The sequence below is a fragment of the Galleria mellonella genome, unplaced genomic scaffold (genome assembly GCF_026898425.1).
Source record: "Galleria mellonella isolate WM207_F2 unplaced genomic scaffold, CSIRO_AGI_GalMel_v1 utg33, whole genome shotgun sequence".
Taxonomy (NCBI): Eukaryota; Metazoa; Arthropoda; class Insecta; order Lepidoptera; family Pyralidae; genus Galleria; species Galleria mellonella.
In genome coordinates, this window is record NW_026442079.1 from 12,136,978 (window position 1) to 12,155,413 (window position 18,436).

Below are 18,436 nucleotides of genomic sequence, written 5' to 3' on the forward strand. Positions count from 1 at the left end.
ATCTGTAATATTATTTCCATTATACAGGACTTATATAGGCATTGATACAGTTTTAATTTTAATGTATACAAATAATTAGAAAACATATTGAGATTTGAATAAATTGATTGAAAAATAATACGTACTCGTAAAACCACCGAAACATGTACAATAAATAATAAAAGTTAAAAAAAAATACTTTCAGGCATATTTTTTCTTTTCTAGAGGGACGAAGTAATGTATGTTCAGCCTTATACGATACTAGCTGTATCCCGCGGCCCCGCCCGCGTGGATCAGTGCATAAAGAATTCTATGTACTAAGTTACGATATAATTTACCCGTGTACCAAATTACATTTAAATTCGTTCAGTAGTTTTTGCGTGAAAGAGTAATAAAGATCCAACCACAGTTTTAGTGTAACGTATGTAATATTATATGAATATGATTATGTTACCTTACAAACTTTCGCATTTATAATAACATTCCTAATAAATGAAACAGTAACATGATATGGTGGTACCCTCACTCCTTTTTCCCACGATTCTTTATTTAAATAATTTCAGAACATTCGCTCGTAAAATAGGTCGCAGTACCAGGAACACAGAAATATTAAGGAGACCCATAGTCGCGGGTGAGACAAGGACATCCCTTTGTGTGAGTGAAATAATTATATTTTTTACAATCAACAACATTTTAAATTTTTTTTAATATAACTTTACGGCTTTGGATATTACCTTTTAGCCCATATTTAATATCGATTACTCTTCATGTAGTCAATATTTTTCTTGAATAATTTATATAATTGAATCCATCTTGATGTGAGTACAGTGTTTTAATAGAGTGGGGGATCAATTCATTGATAATTGGATAAGTGTCGGTGTTCTGTAAGATAGATGGCAGGAGGCGGGGTATATCGTTATTTTTAAGAAGAAGAGGAACAAGACTTGTTAAGAAATTAAATTACAAAATACTCAGATACAACGATGCAAACAAACTGATTAGTTTATTTATTTCATTATTTCTTTTACTTGATTGAACGTAGTGGCATTAATTACATATTTTGCATCATTTTATACGAAAAGTTAAACCATAGAGATAAAGTGTTAACGCGGATGAATCGAGTGTAGCGCATCACTAGAGAATCTTTCGCGGCATTGAGTGGCCGCCAGCACTTGCAGCCGGCTAGCGAATTAACACGACAATATCTTAAACACAGATTTTTGATTTGAATTTGGAATCGCTTCTGGACTTCAAGATCAAAATCTCGAAATCAGAGAAGAAAATTCACCCACCCACAACTATCCACATCTGAAACCAGCGGCACAATGGAAAGTTGCGGAGGAAATATGATGCAGCGCAGCAATAATCATCATGCATCAACATTTGTATCAAGAAGGTTAAACAAGAAGACATTTATAGAAAAAAAGATATCCACTACGAGAATCATCTGGAAAGGTGAAGCATTGTGAGTTCGCTTCATATTATTTTTCATATACCCGCATTGTCAGCTTATTATTAATTTAATTTCAGTAACTTTGCATTGAAATTAGTCTAAACCATTGAAAGACGTAACATAGATTATATTTTCTAACCTTCAGGCACAGCAAATGTGATAATTCTTTAATGATTTATAAATACACAGGAAACATACAGGATTTCACCTCAAACATATCTATTTACTATATTGTGAGGTTTATTCTCTTCTTTTCCGCATCACATTTCAGCTCAACACGCGGGTCAGCCGTTGTTCACGCGGCTGCTGCGCCGGCGCCGCAGTGGACGCCGCCCAATCAGCGGTTCTCGCGGAATGCTTGCTACCTGTGTTCACGCATGCTCTTAGGTATTGCAATTAACAATATTAGATGTATATGTCCATTTTATACTATGCTATGCGGATATAATATTTAATTCCTACTCTAATCTGTATCTGAGTTTTAAGACACACATTTTACGAGTATGTTTTAGTTTACCATATAAACAGCCACTATATTTACACTGTCATTTTATTAGCTTACTGTCTATTTAACCCTATTACTATTGGTCGCAATATGTGTGTCACCAACATGTTTATAATTTTTTTCACTTTGTAGCACCATAACCTTAAAAACTTGGCAAGGATATTGCCAACATATTTTTTTCTTCTACTAAATATGATTTTTTTTTTATTAAAAGTTATTAAAGTACCCACAATAAACCTAAAAAAACGAGTTTTTAATTTTGCGAAACAAAATTGTTTCTACCAGTTAAAGGGTTAAGGAAGGATAAGCAAGCTGAAGTGGCAATGAGCTGGACACGTAGCTGAAGAACCGGTAACCGATGGGGAAGGAAGGTTCTTGAGAACTGACCCCGTACGTACAAATGCAGTCTTCTATACTCTATATACAAGGTGTATTAATTTCTCAATATCAGCCACATTTAGATAGCATTATCTTCTTTGAAAAACGCTAGGTTTTAACGCACAACTTGAAGAGCTTATCCTTAGTTTTTCTAAAATTTAAAAGTGCTATTATTTTTACAAATATATTATTATTACAAATTGAAATAGAAACATATATGGATATTTCAGACCTAAATCGTGAAGAGGAATACCTGTACCGTGAAACGTTCGAGAGAGAACACTTCACGTCAGTTGTCAAGGCGCAAGTTGGTGAGCAGGTCTACCTCTGCACACTCACGCGCGAACGACGAATCACCGTTGGCAGTATCCGGGGGAATCCTTGCATCAGGTGGGCCAAGCTTATATTTATTCACTTTGAAAGCATTGCTGATGATTGAAGCTGCAATTGTAATCAGCTGTTCAGGTTTTTCTGCCAGCAATTATGTGCACGTTATCACATTAAAAAGTCCTCATTGTCAATCATATTCAAGCGATCATTACGACATTTCGACACAGTTAACAGAAATCTTAGGTCCACACAAAAACACACGACATTAACACACAAAATTGGAATATTTTATTTATTGAGTTGGATTCTAGAAAATTGGACAAATTGATTACATATATTTATTGTCAATAAACCACAAATCAGTCTATACATGTTCATATTGTAAACGAAGTCATGCCAATTATTAATATCATTTTAAAACATCATCTGTTGATGCAAGAATTAACAAGGTAAGACAATTAAAACATTGTTTTAATTGACTGCGTCAGGGACGTGGTTTAAAAGCATGTAGGATCTCTAAGGTTAAATTCCACAATACATTCTTACACAGTCATAATCAGGTGCACGACACGCATGCATCGCACGAGCAGTCTGCCATCATGCATTCAGCATCATGCACATGTACACCGAAGAACAGAACAATGAGGCGGTTGCTTTCCTCACATCCGACAGCTCTAAGGTGGTGGACTTAATTTATTAGAAAATGAACACTGTTTTCATTCAAACAGAAAAAAATCTCAGTTGACATCCTTTAACTCCGCTACCGTCACATCCCAATGATCTTGTTTTTTTAACTCCGTCTCACATTCGCATGGGATGAACATTCACAATGTTGCCTAGATCCCAGCTTGAACAGGAGAGGACACAAATATGTACATTGCCCATGTATTGTATCTTTTATTTATTGTATGTACTGCCTAAATATGCAACAGGGAGCACGTGCTCTCGTAACTAGTTTTTGAAATAGATACTATCGAGAATATATTTATGAACTACAGGTGCGGACGAAATGGCAGCGTTTTACTGGAAGAGAACTACTCATCGGTGACCTGGCTATCCCAAGAGATGACTGTCTCCCACCAAACCACTGGCTCCTTGGACGCGTCAGTCGTCTCTAATCCCGCAGTGACGGCATCGTGCGTGTCGTCGACGTCAGAACGTCAACAGGAACTTTAAAGGAAATGTGCAATTGTTTTTGTCTTCTGCGTAATATTTCTTCTTTAATTTTGACAGTTACCACTTTTTTTGTTAATGGATGATAATGCAATGGTAACCCCGCCTGCGCTAACGGTATATACTGGCGGGGAACCAGTAAGAGATGATAGGTGAGAATGAAAAAGCAGGTCAGTTAGCCCATCGTAATGAATTCACTAGAATTCAGTACATTGGTTTTCAAGGAGGACCACGTGGAGGTCGACCTGGTTGGGCATATTGCTAACAATGGGACTGGTAGTCCGCATTATTAACAATCCCCCTCCCCGACAGTTAACAGTTACACTAACTGGTAATTTAACCGACTTACCTACATATTTGTATGTACATCATCGAAAAGCTAAAGTTAATAGTCAGGATAAAAGACGTACAAGCGAATTATTTACTGAACGAAGCACAGTTTTATTGTGTTTCCGCGTTGTTTTATAGCAGGTACTGGCATAAGAATCATTTATTTATACTACATTAGTATATAAATATATTTATAATAAAAAAATAGCCCTGGCATTATATTAGAATATTGCTGAGGTTAGATAATACAAGTACATGTATTATAATGCTAGGTTGCCTCGGCGCAATCACAATTTCTTAAATAGCCTCGAAATATATTTTACGTTATTTTTTGTCACTGATTCAGTTCTAACAATTTTAACATAGACGTACAAGACTTTGTAAAAATTACAAAATATACAGATTAAATAATGTAAACTCGACGAATAACATTTACACATAGTATTTTCTCTAAATAATCTTTTAAAAATTTGCAAATAATAGATTTATGTTAATGTTTGAAGTTAATTTACCACAAAATGTGACTGTAGCCTAAAATTAGATTTACCTGTTAAATTAAAAGTAAACTGTCAATGTTAAAGCTGAAACATTACTACTACTACTTACTATTGTTAATTTCGAAAAGTTGATTATGTATGAAGCACACTGCTGTTAAGAGTTAACAATTAAAATTGAAAATACATCAAGGAATTTCATTTTCCCATTCTGGAACACCTTCGCTTGACAAGATTCCCCAATATAAAGCGCGCATTAAATTACATGCAGATTTCAATTCACAAAGTGGTTCATGTCGAACTCTTGCTCAATTAAACTATAAATGAGAAAACATCAAAAGTGAGGACAAAAAAAAAGGCAAGCTGGAAGTAGACCTGCATCTTCAGACTTAGATGATACCACAAACTTTTTGGTTAGTGTCACAATAGAAGGCATTCAAGGACTTCCTTAAACGTTTGATAGTGACAAATGTGATGAAAGAGGTGAGCAGTGAATATGAAATATCAACTACGTTATGCACTGCTACAACCACTCGAGTAATCGTCGTGTAATTTGGTACATATGTAGTACTTTCTTTTATTAATGTGTTGATATTTATTCTGTAGAAGTGATTATAATAAACTATAAAATAAAAATTTACGTGTTAAAATAATTTAGCAAGATATTTCTCTGTTTAGCTTACGAGATCATAATTGCTGATGATATTCAAACTGGTACTGAAGATCCACCAGTATATTAAAGGATAGCAATAAATATTCTTAGTAAATTATTATTTACTTTGTGTATTATTTAGTAATATTATAATGTTCGAAACATATTATTATTCTTTTCTAATTTTTGTGCAACTTTCTATTTTATTGTTTGTAAATGGATTAGCAAGCACAAAATAAATCGCCTCCTTTAACATAGTAACACTTTCACAAAATATTGCATTCACACATAGGAATTTCAAAGTTGCATTCACCAAAAATGTCTTTAAAAAGAAGACAAGAATTATCTATGCAATAAGAACCACTCCACCTTAGACAAGTTACCAACACTTTAACTTTTTCAGTTATTTTTACTTTAAATGAAATTGTGCTGAAGAAGGGCCAAATTAAAAGTACCCGTAACCGGCGAGCGTTTATGAAAAGATTGATGAATGTGGAAGTAGCGAAAGATGTTTGTTTGAATCGAATCATTTGGCATTCCATTGTTTCTGCCTACCCTAATGAGAGACAGGCGTGACAGATATTTATGTATGTATGTATGTAAATAAAATGTTTGTTTATTTTCATATCAGTTGTTCCATATATATTACTCTATCCAACTTCTTTTTAATTGAATAGGTAGCAGCAAATATCAATACTACAGAAAGCTGAATACGATGTCGGAACGGAGTCATGGTACTAAACATTTTTTTTAATTTACTTATTAATACACCGACAACTTAGGCATTAAAACTTACAAAAGAAGAAAGAAATAACATGCGGAGGTGAGTGCCGCAACAAGCAATAATATAATTAATAATAAGTCTATTAATAATGTTAATTCCAACCAGGGCGTCGGGTATGCGCTCCCCACCCTCCCTATCCAGCCTAGACATCCCCCTGGATTCCCTCCGGCTCCGTCCGCGACTACGCCTGAGGTGTCGGCGGCGGACCCATTACTAGTTGTAGTGGGTTTGCTGACCGAATTTCTAAAGGCGCTAGCGACGGGGGCGGACATTAAGTTGGTCGCGCTCGGTGGATTAGCCTCCAAGCGGCTTCACGGGCACGGCTGAACTCAAGATAGCATATGGAATCCCAGGGGAGTCACTCACAAAGCAGGCGACCTCCGCCTCTTCGCCCAGCAGCAGGACTTACATGTCATTTTGCTGGGTGAAAATAAGCTAGCCCCACATTTAGATTTCAGTGTGCCCAATTATCACGTGTATAGGCGGGATGAGATCTCTCCGGCGGGAATGCGGTACCGTGGTACGGCAGTTCTTGTCCGGAGGGATGTCGTCCATACTGAGATTGGTCACACTGAATATCGTTCCCTACATTCCAACGGGATATCGTTGAACGCAGGGGAGTCGAAGTCCGCCTGTTTGCAGGCTATCGTTCGCCCGCCGTTCACTTCTGCTCGAACGACATCCGAGCCATCATGCACAGCGACAAGCCGACTATTCTGGTGGCCGACCTCAACGCGAAACACACCGCGTGGGGGTCGTCCCGCGTGTCGAGGGACGGTTTGTGGCTGTTTCATGATGCCGAGAGCGGCGGTTATGAAATCCTTGGCCCATCCTCTTCACTCACATTGGTGGGGACCAATCCTAGGTACGCGTCCGACGTTCTGGATATAGTGTGGAGGTGTTGTACGATTTTAATACGTCTCACCTCCCGATATTGATCACGCTTGACGTAGCGGCCACGTTCGTTCCTGCGCCGCGCTCCAGAAGGAGGATCGACTGGGCGGCGTTTCAGCGCGAGCTCGACATGTACTCCCTCAGCGGCGAGCTCGCTACCCCTGAGGCGATCGAGGACGCCTCCACGGCCATAATGGACGCCTTTAAGGCCGCTAAGGAGGCGGCCACGGTCGCCCAATCCCCCTCAGGCACGGCGGGCGTATCTCGCCGCCGTGAGAAATTACCCGTCAACTTGAACGAGATGCTCGTGCAGAAGCGCCGTCTTCGCCGCCTATGGGCGCGCACGCGTTGTCCGCGCGTCTAGCGTGATCTCAACTACTGTTGCCACGTGTCACAGCGAGGACGGAGATATCATGCTATCGCGGTGCATTTGCGCATTCTTTTTCGTTCACGTTTTTCCAAGCAGCAATATACTGTCTCGATAAACATATATCGCGTAATAATTGAAATAAAGCTATCCAGTTATGCTATTTCTCTTGTAGGTTTGCAACTTTCACCCCAATCTAAATTTGTCTGCCAACACTCGTAAAAATAATTTTGCCAGTTATAATTATGGGTGACAGAATGCCATACACATCGAGCACAGACATAACGATTTGTTTAAATTTGCCTCTTGGCACTTTCTTTTCTATGTTTTCGATAAACGTTTGAATGAAACGTCAACTTTTTTTAAACCTTTATTCGGCTCCCATATAAGGTCGAGTACACGTTCACTTACGAGGTTTAACATTGCTAGCGATATATTTCATCAGGTCGACCTCTACGTGGTCCCCGCTGGAAATCATCGTGGTTAATTATTGTTGAATTCGTCACGATGGGCTAACTTACTTCACTTATTATATGAAACTAATTACTGTATATCTCTCCGGTAGTTCTGTTCGCCTGGTGTACCGGTACTTCGATATTAGATAATGCTGACGCTCAAGTTTGCACGAGTCGCATTGAAGTTGTATGTAAAACGTAAATAACGTTTATTTGCGCAATTGTTTTTAACAAATCTTTGTATAATGACATGTTTTGGAGTAAACTAAACGACTTGTTGGATTTTTATAAGTACGTGTAACATGTCGTTACATTCGTCTTAATTAGGAAAGTGCTAATGACAATAAATCATTATTTATTATGTATATGTATTATTTCTCAGCTATAGCTGATTCTGTAGAGACCAGAACGGGTTTGTTACCGACTCACTTGCTCTTATAATTTATTTTATTCAGTGGGAATATTAGCAATTGGACTATTTAAAAATTTCTTGACTATGGACCATGTGTCTGACAAATGTTTGTCAAAATTTTTTGTATTATTTTACAGTAAGCGAAAGCATAACAGGTGCCAGGTGCAGTATTGAAGACTTTTGTCTTTTAGACTTCACAAAGTTAAGGGCTACCAGTTCATGTTCATGTCAATATACCAAACAAAGTAAACTCGTTTAAACTACATGTTAAAAGTATACCATTGAAATGAAAATTAATACAATTGCATACAATAAATACAAGATGATTTAATACAACAGTCGGATACATGTATTTAAATATATTTGTATTTATTGAAATCATTAAAAATTTTTACAAATTGCAAAAGTAGGGTAGTGTAGCGTAGCGAAACAGTACGAGTATACTCTGTTATGTCCATGGTACTGCTCATGTCTATAGGCGACGGTTACCACTTTCCATCAGGTGGACCGTCAGCTTGTTTGCCACTTTAAGTTGTATAAAAAAAAAAGTGTATGATAACAGCCACATTAGTTAAAAATAACTGTGTCGTGGCTGTCAATGACCACCTTCTAAAGGCAGAGGCGCTAGCGTTCCAGTAGAATAAATAAAATTACATGATTGTCGTGTTCATTTGTTCAACATATTTTACTTACGCCAGGTAGGTGAGCTGCTTTATTCTATCTCATTAATATAATACAATTGTAACTATGTGATGTCTGTACATGTGAGATATTTAAGGAAAAGTAATATCCCCATATTCTTTTGGCATCTCTTAGTCTATGTAAGACTAATAGATGCCATAACCATGTTTTTAGTAATTTTGAACATTTGCCTGTCTTTATGATATTTCTGGCATCACACAAAAACTTTTGCACTAAATTGCATACGATTTCTAAAATTGGTATCTGTCTGTCAGTTTGTTGTATATCATGAGAGGAAAATTACTGAATGACATGAATGAAATTCAAAATAAAAATATGGAAACTGGGTGCTGTGTTGAATAAAACTCTTTATTTATCTAAAGGTGAAATACCTACTCTCATGGAATCAGGGAGCGCGACAGTATAGCCATACCAACGTCTTCTCACTCACTCATCTCAATTACGGCACTTTTGATCCCTGTAACTTATAAAGCAAGAAGTTTGATTTTTAGGTGATCAAAAGGAATTAAGAACATACTATTTGGCATGATTTCGCGAATATTTAGTAACAAGTTTGAATGATAAAATTTTATATGACTTTGGCACTTAAAATGGATTTGGTAAAAAGTTGTGTTCAACTATAACCAATTCATTTAACTATTTGGTTTGAAAATTAAAAAGAAATGACAATGCGGTCTCATTTTACTGAATAACTTCTAAGTTTTAGTAACAATATCATACCAACTTTATGTTTGTTTATTAATAAACGACGACCCCAAATTTCTGCGTCTCTGTGTTTTTTATTACACAGCTAGTAAGTGCTCACACATAATAAAGAAAAAGTGACAATTTAAAGAGGTTTTTGATATAAGTTCTATCTTTTTTTTTATACAACTTAGAATGGCAAACAAGCTGACGGCCCACCTGATGGAAAATGGTAATCGTCGCCTATAGACATGAGCAGTACCATGGACACAACAGTACACACACATACTGTTTCGCCCATGATACCCCCCATGCGTATTCTGTACCCTGTAAATTCACACCATATCCCACCCTTCAAACCGAAACACAGCCATGCAAACACAGCTGCTTCACGGTTGAAACACGAATGGGACAGAGGTACCCAAGCAATCAACTTTTGTACAAAGTCTGGTATCTATACAATATATTATATATATATATATATATATATATATATATATATATATATATATATATATATGCGTATTGTTACGTAATACAGTAGTGGAGTCACACTAAAGGAAACGGCGTTCGACTGTGAGCCCCTACTCCCTCGTTATATATAGTACGCGCCAGTCGAACAGCTAACAGAGCTGCCTGTAACTCCAATCGCAGTATCGTTGCACATTTAACATGTGCGACAATGCATTTGCTAGCTATTAATGTAATACATAAATTTTACCATTTTGTCTCTAACCCAAATAAGCCACTGCACACATTGTAAATTACTATTTACAATGTGTGCAGTGGCTTATTTGGGTTATAGTTATAGAATTAGAAATTTTGGGTTATTGCGTCGTAGAACACACTCGTAGCGGATAGGTGAGTATTCGTAGCACAGACGGATGACGTCACAGAGTCGTAGCGGCACGCTCGCAGTGCATGCGCCGTAGCAGATCGTTTCAACGCACGTGCTACGGCGCGGCGTGTGAAGAGAGTTCGTCTCGCTCGCACTCACCGTGTTACGTCGACAACACATAGAAATATGGATTTGAAATAAATGAATCCAATCGTGGAATTTTTTCAGAAAGAGGGTACAATTCGGTTGTATATTATATAATATTGTATTATAATAATATCGCCGTGTTGGTCCCGGAATAGAATGGTCCACTGCTATTGCCCGTACGTGTCGTAAGAGGCGACTAAGGGAGGGCGAGGGATTGGCAGCACCGTCCCTTTTAAAACATCTGTGAAAGCCTAACTGCAGTTGCCAACGCGCCTGCCGAGCGTGGCAACTACTGGCAAAAATCCCCTGAGGGGAAGGCTTACGTGTAAATTAATATTGATATTTTTATAATGTGTATATGAATGAAAGTGGATGTATGCGTGTTGATTGTTTATTTTAAATTATGTACGTATTTTAAAAACATAAGAATAGTATAAGAGTTACATAATGTATTTATTATATATGTATATTAGAGTATTCGTATAGTGTTACGTATAAGGTTACTTATAAAAAGCCTGCACTAGCAATTATCGTTTGATAATATTTTACGTTTTATAAAATGACAATAACGGTTGTTTGTATGTTATTATATAGTTGCAGTTACAAATCGAGCTCTAAAGCTTTAACTAATATTATGTAAGAGTGGGTTTGTTTGTTGGTTTGTTACCTCAAAGCGCCTTAATGGCTTAACTAATGACTATATGGTATTTGCTATACACGTACTGTATCCTGGTCATTGAACATATCCCGGTCACGCGGACCAACTCGCGGATAGAAGCTGATTGTAAAACAAACCGTCTGCGCATGATCACTGAACTCTCAGTTTAAATCTCTAACAAACGGTGGACATTTTTTTTTTTATACTTAAAATAGCATTTTTTTCAAATACCATATTGTATTCGCTAAGAGGCGATGTATGCTTATTCCGTAAATCCGGCCGCATATTAGAAACATTACTGTTTCTAGGTGCATAATATTCGCATTTAAATAGACATCGATATTTTTTAAATAAAACTTCCCACAAACGTAATTAGAGAACTTCTTGTCGACTTCTGTATGCCTAGTAACACGTGAGATAATAAAAAACAAGTTATCCTTTGTCACGTGTGCGTGGTAGGGTGACCAGGTGAGAAATTATTACTTTAATAAGTGAATGTTGTAACTTAAAATATTTATTATATATTATTTATATATTATCATACTTTATTTATTTATTACTATTATTGAAATTAGAACTTAACTACAATAATAGTAATAATTTGTTCATATTGCTTTAACACGAATCATTTGATTTCGATTTTTGAAATTAATCGGTTAAATAACATAACGATGAATAAACGAATATAAAACATCCTTCTTTTTGAAGTCATTTGATAATGGTAAAATTAATAAATAAAATTATTGTGTCCTGACAGTGTAATTTCATTTAATATGAATAACATGAAATAGTCTGCAAAATACTCAATAATATCTCCATGTACATACTTACATAAATATTATATTTATATGACGTAATAAAATAGCGTAAATATTCAAATAATATTAGAAAAAAATCACCTCATTTCAGGAATTTTAATTCAATTGCGGGATTTTTTTGTGTACTTGTAACACTAAAAACTGGCGTGGATTATAATTTTAATAATTGTATTTATATTTAAAATTTAAAATACTGTATATAAAGACTCTCTAGAACTAATAGTTTTAAAAATAAAACTAAATGTTATTTATTTATTTATTAACACTTTATTGCACCATTTATAAAATAGTAAATACATTTAACTGTAATAAGATATGATACAAAAGGCGGTCTTATCGCTAAGCAAATCTCTTCCAGACAACCTTTGGGTAGAGAACATTGAGAAAAAAAAGAGAAATAGTTATAATTTTTTTATTTGTGCTATAATATTTGCACCTTTTTATTGCGCTAAAGCTCGTTTGATTTAAACAATTTAATATAGTTTCGTCATGATTTAAATATCTAGAAGACTAGTAGGGAAAAAACGAGTCAGCTAGTTTGACAACGATGATAATGATGAATGAATGATAATGATTATAACTACTATATTCCTCTAAAACAGTGATTCTCAACCTTTTTTTTTTGTTGCGGTACATATTTACCGATTTCAAAATTTGGCGGCACACAAAGAAAAAGATAAAAATTATTTACACACTGAATAAATAGTTTATGACAAAAATTTTAAATATTTGCAAAATTTGGTGGCACACTTTTAAAATTTTGCGGCACACAAAAGTAACGCGGCACAGTGGTTGAGAATCACTGCTCTAAAACATGGGCAATATATCGAAAGCATATCCGCACGCTAGTCAGGTTTCACATGAAATCCTTTCGTGATATATTGAACATCAGATGATCTGAGCGGGTAAGAAACACCAACGTACTTAGACAGGCTGACGTCCTTGGTATAGAAGTATGCCTGATGCCGCGGCAGCTTCCAATATCTGCATGTCTCACGCATGTCAGGTGGTAGAGTAGCGAAGAGCATTTGTTTTCTGTACTTGAAAATGCGAAGCGTAAACAAGGCGGTCGATTTCTACCATTTAAGAATATCAGAGGGAGACTTTGTACAAAAGTCGATTGCTTGGGTACCTCTGTCCCACTCGTGTTTCAACCGTGAAGCAGTTGTGTTTTCATGGCAGTGTTTCGGTTTGAAGGGTGGGATATGGCGTGAATTTACTGGGTACAGAAGAATAACACCTGAGTCCTCAGGAATGCCAATTCCACGCATGGAGGGTATCATGGGCGAAACAGTATACTCTGTTATGTCCATGGTACTGCTCATGTCTATAGGCGACGGTTACCACTTTCCATCAGGTGGGCCGTCAGCTTGTCTGCCATTCTAAGTTGCATAAAAAAAATATTCAGAAAGGACACATGACTCGTTTTGGTATTGCCAACGCTAAATGGGAAAAACTTGCAAGTAGTACCTTGAAAGGTATATACATATGTACAATAACGATAAGCGTGTCTCATAAGCCGGCATCATAATATATTAGAGCCACTACCTTATTGTTTCTGGATGCCTATTAACTTGAACTTGAATAAATGTCGACATTTTTATATTTTCCACAAACGTGGAAACAATCTTTACTGCGCATACACATTGGACGATGAATGTTTTTTAATCCAACTTTTTTTTATATCAGTCCGCATCCTGTCTAGCACCAGGAATGCATAAATTATGTAGTAGTCAATTATAGGCTTGTGACACTTGAATCATTATTGTTGTAATGACGTTTTTGTATGAAACTGTGTTACCAAACTTTATTATTCAATAAGTTTGTTTTTTGAGCCATCTTTTTCGAAAACAGTGCTTCGCTTAATATATTTTTTCAATTAATATTATTAATATGTGTTTTGATAAATCACACAGAGATAAATAAAATGCATTCTGAATAAATTACGATAATTATAATTAAAGTTTGCATGTATTAGCTAATTAATTAACTCATTTATTTATATAGTAGCGGAGCTAATTTCTGTGCTATGTTACCAATTTTGATGAACTTGTAAAATTAACTAAAATCAATTAGTGTTGTTCCTAACATTGATATGAACTGAAATTGAATTATAAGTAATGATATGTTACAAAGATAACTAATACCTAAAATTATGTACAATTAATTATTCAATTATATTTGTAGTATGCGGTTTTCTGTTAAAATGTCACATTTTCATATAAAAATAATTTTAGTCATATTATAGTTGTATGTTATTGCAATAATATTATAACTAAAATAAGGTTATTTCTCATATAGGATAAGATGTTCTTAGAAATGTATACGTGTTTTTTTCCGACGCTGTTTGACTCGCCACAACACTTCCAAATGTACGGCATAAAGAATTGCATTACTCACTTGTAAAATAATATAAATTTTTAATTGTCATATAGCAATATAAAGTGACTAAACACAGAAACTTGTTTTTTGTTTTTTTTCTTTTCATTTTTTATGCGACTTAGAATGGCAAACAAGTTGACGGCCCAACGAAACGGCCCTGATTGAAAGTGGTAACCATTGTCTTTTGTCCATGTTTCTCGTAAAATATGATAATTTTTATTATGAAATAGCTGGGTACTTTTATGGTAAGTATCAATATTAATATTTTGAATGGAAGCATATATAAATAGTGGTACAACGCTAACGGTGTTAATTTTTTTTTTTATAATTTTCATTATGTTGTTTTTTTATTTTGGAAAGGTAACATGTATTAAATTTTCTAGTTATGCGCACATTAAGCCACTGCCAACTCTTACAATGTAGTGTACTTACACTGTTATAAACTCGCACTAATTAAGTTTTCTAATTTCGTGGTTATCAAGTGCATATCAAGGTCTCTAACACCAGGGAAACAAAGCTTCCGGAGAGGTTTACAGCGACAGCTCTCTAGAGGAGGCCTATGTTCAGCAGTGGACGGATTTTGGCTAAGATTATGATGATGATCATAGAACAAAAGGATCGAGTTTGAGCATAATCTGGAAGGCATTGTGAGTTCATTCCATTCCATATTACTTATTATATACAACCAGTATCAGTTTAACTATTAATTTGATTTTATTATTCATTAATCAGGACATGTAATTTTGATAAATCCTTATTGATTTCTTAATTGATCTTTACGATTTCATATCAGATATACCGATTGACAATATTGTGAGATTTGTTCACATTCTTTCTGCATCACATTTCAGGTCAGTCGGGATTCACGTGGCCGCTGCGCCGGCGCCGCGTCGGTCGCCGTCCAGTCAGCTTTTCTCGCGGACCGCTTGCTACCTGTCTTTGGTTCGGCGCTTCACGCTTACAAGTAAGTTATGTACATTTTTAAAACAAGAAAAAATAATTTAAACTATCTAAACCTTATTTAAAATAAGGCGGACAAAATTTAACTGTACACGCACAATACTAGATATATTTATGCTAATTAATTATTATATTTAAATCTCATATAAGTAAAAATGTTTTAAATTTATTTAGTTATTAAGGCACACATACTTTTAACAATATTATATGTTTAAGTTTATTTTGCTTCACTAGTAGATTATAAACAGAATGGATTTTTCAGTCCCTTCTGTTCTGAGTAAAACTAAATCACATACATCTTTATTTCCTACTTTAATCTATATTTGAGTTTTAAGACGCACATATTTATGTTTTAGCGTACCTGTATGGTGCCACTCTCTATATTCACACTGTCACTTCATTAGCTTACTGTCTATTTAAGGAAGGATAAGCAAAGTAAAGTGGCAATGGGCTGGTCACATAGCTCGAAGAACCGACAACCGATGGGGAAAAAAGGTTCTTGAGTGATGACCCCGTACGGGCAAACTAGATGGAGTGACGACCTCAAATTCATTGCAGGGAATCAGTGGATGCTGGTGGATCAGGGCCGTACTTTTTGGCGTTCTAGGTTAAAGGCTTATATTCAGCAGTGAACAGATAATGGCTGAGATGATAATGATATTTAAAACGATATTTAAGTTTTAAAATGCACATATTTTATGCTTTAATGTAACATGTAAATACCTGTCCAATCATTTCTTCTATGGCCCATTTTTTTTTTGATGGGTGAAAATGGTATGGTAACCCCGCTTGCGCTAACGGGATACGCTGGCGGAGCACCAGTGAAGGGTGATAGATGAGAATGAAAACAGGCCAGTTAGCCCATCATGATGAATTCATCAGGAATTAACCATGATAGTTTCCAGTGAGAACCGCGAGGAGGTCGACCTGGTTGGGTATATTGCTAGCAATGGGATTCTCAGTCTCCATTACTAACAATCCCTTTCCCCCCTATATGTCCTATATTAGGTGTATTTATTTACTCATTCCTGTGGCAATTAAAAAGGAAACATGGCTCATATAAAGCAAAGCCTAAGCTATGTAATTCATATTCAGTATTATCGTCTCTGAAAACCCTAGCAACGCACTACGTTGTCTAGATTCCAGCTTGAACAGGAGATGGTCCAAATATGTGAACTGCCTCGCTATTGGAGAGCACGCGCTCTTGTAACTCACTTTTGGAATACATATTATCGAGAATATATTTCTTAATTACAGATGCGGACAAAATAGCAGCGATTTACGGGAAGAGAATCATCGATAGCCTGGTTATAACGAAAGATGACCGTTGTACACCAAATCGTCGGCTCCTGGGTCGCGTCAGTCGCCAAATATCTAGCAGTGATGCTATCGCGAGTGTTACCGTCGTCACTACGTCAACAGGAACTAAAGGAAAGCTTACAATCAGCTTTCCTTCAAGTCCAACATGACTCCACGTCGATCCCATTTCTAAAACTATTGGGTAGTTTCAGAAATGATACAGCTACCTCTTCTACAGGTTTTCATTTCACGATGATTACACACGTACTGATTATAATTTTTGTCGTTTTAGATCATTTAGTCGTCTGATTTAGTTATTTCAAGGTCAAGTCGTTTGGCAATAGCTATCTTAGATTAGAGGACAATGACTACCTAAATCAACATAACATTTAAGTTTGTTGCCATTGACCATAATATCTATGATATACTTTTTATTAGTTCCGTCAATTGTACATTCTGCTAATTTGTTTCATTACTTCCCCTAATCTGCTTTTAATTTTTCTTTTAATATTATTGTTGCCTTTATTTTTAAAAGGTGGCTATTATGAGTAATAATATGGCTGTTCTAGTGGTTTCACGGTATTCTATATCCCTGCATTGTACTATTTTTACAGTTTTAAAGCATTTAAATACTTGTTCAGGTTCAGAGAACTGAACCATCTACACTCGCCTTTACTGCTCTATTCTCCATTCCGTACAGCGCGTATGTTACGGAGCCAGCCGCCTGTCTACCAAATGTCTTGCATCAGTGCTCCAACGATACATCAAAACGAGCCTTTTTAGCAAATACCTTAGTCAAAAGCTCAGTATAAAAACAAAAACATATTATTACTCATAATAACAATTATAAATAGTACTTTATTTAAAAAAAATCTTTTAAACGTTTGCAAATAATAGGTTTATGTTTATGTTTGAGGTTAAATCACAGATAATGTGAATGCAGTCAAAATTATGTTTATCTGTTAAATTAAAAGTAAACTGTCAAAATTAAAAGTGAAATATCAGAATTTTGATCGTAACCACTAATTTAACTGCAGACAGCTGATTTAACAGGTAATGAATTTTGATGCACACTGCTGTTAACCTTGTAACATACAGTACAGTTATAAAGTGTTAACAATTATAATTGTAAATACGTCAAGGAATTTCATTTTCCCATTATAGAACACCTTCGGCCGACAAGATTTCCCAACATAAAGCGTGCATTAAATTACGTGCCGATTTTAATTCACAAAGTGGTTCATGTTGAACTTTTCCTCAATTAAACTATATATGAGGAAACATCAAAAGAACTGCTCGTGAGGTATAGTAACATTCTTATAATTATGTTTATTTTACTAGAGAAATACTTTCTGCAAAAGATTTTGTATCCAATGATTTCCTGCGAGTCGTTTGAGGTGGTCGTAATATACGTGGAGGAAGGGATTATTTGTACAAGTAATATACTCTGTCAGGTGGATCTCCGCTTTGTCCCCCCCAGAAAACATCATGGTTAATGTTTAGTGAATTTGTCACGGTGGACCATGTCCCATCATGAAATGTTATGCTGAATGTAGAATAGTGGGTATCCATTACACATTTATGTATGTAAATGACAATTAAATATTTCCATCAGCTGATGACCCACATCAACTTGTTTGCTATACAAGTTTATAAAAGGTACATCAGTAGTCAATAGCATTATGGATAGGTACCAATAACAGACATAATTGTTTACATGAGGAACTATGCTACTCATAAAC

At 35.7% G+C, this 18,436-nt stretch overlaps 1 protein-coding gene and 1 long non-coding RNA gene across 2 annotated transcripts; both read left to right on the top strand.

Moving 5' to 3' along the window:
• The first annotated feature begins 1,092 nt into the window (after positions 1-1,092).
• Positions 1,093-4,786, top strand: LOC116413269 (uncharacterized). The gene is made up of 4 exons (XM_052896617.1): positions 1,093-1,444; positions 1,704-1,819; positions 2,546-2,705; positions 3,644-4,786. Exons 1-4 carry the CDS (start codon positions 1,305-1,307, stop codon positions 3,819-3,821), a joined length of 594 nt encoding a protein of 197 aa, XP_052752577.1. The 5' UTR covers positions 1,093-1,304; the 3' UTR covers positions 3,822-4,786.
• Positions 4,787-14,864: 10,078 nt separating this feature from the next.
• Positions 14,865-17,079, top strand: LOC116413304 (uncharacterized). Its single transcript, XR_004224051.2, has 3 exons — positions 14,865-15,082; positions 15,287-15,399; positions 16,653-17,079. It is a non-coding gene; the product is annotated as an uncharacterized LOC116413304 (long non-coding RNA).
• The last annotated feature ends 1,357 nt before the right edge of the window (positions 17,080-18,436 follow it).

What these genes read in the sequence shown, in the direction of transcription:
- LOC116413269 (XM_052896617.1), top strand. Translation starts at nt 1,305, where the DNA reads ATGGAAAGTTGCGGAGGAAATATGATGCAGCGCAGCAATAATCATCAT. An exon ending in ATCTGGAAAGGTGAAGCATT is followed by an intron (nt 1,445 to 1,703) that starts GTGAGTTCGCTT and finishes ATCACATTTCAG; the next exon opens with CTCAACACGCGGGTCAGCCG. An exon ending in GTGTTCACGCATGCTCTTAG is followed by an intron (nt 1,820 to 2,545) that starts GTATTGCAATTA and finishes TGGATATTTCAG; the next exon opens with ACCTAAATCGTGAAGAGGAA.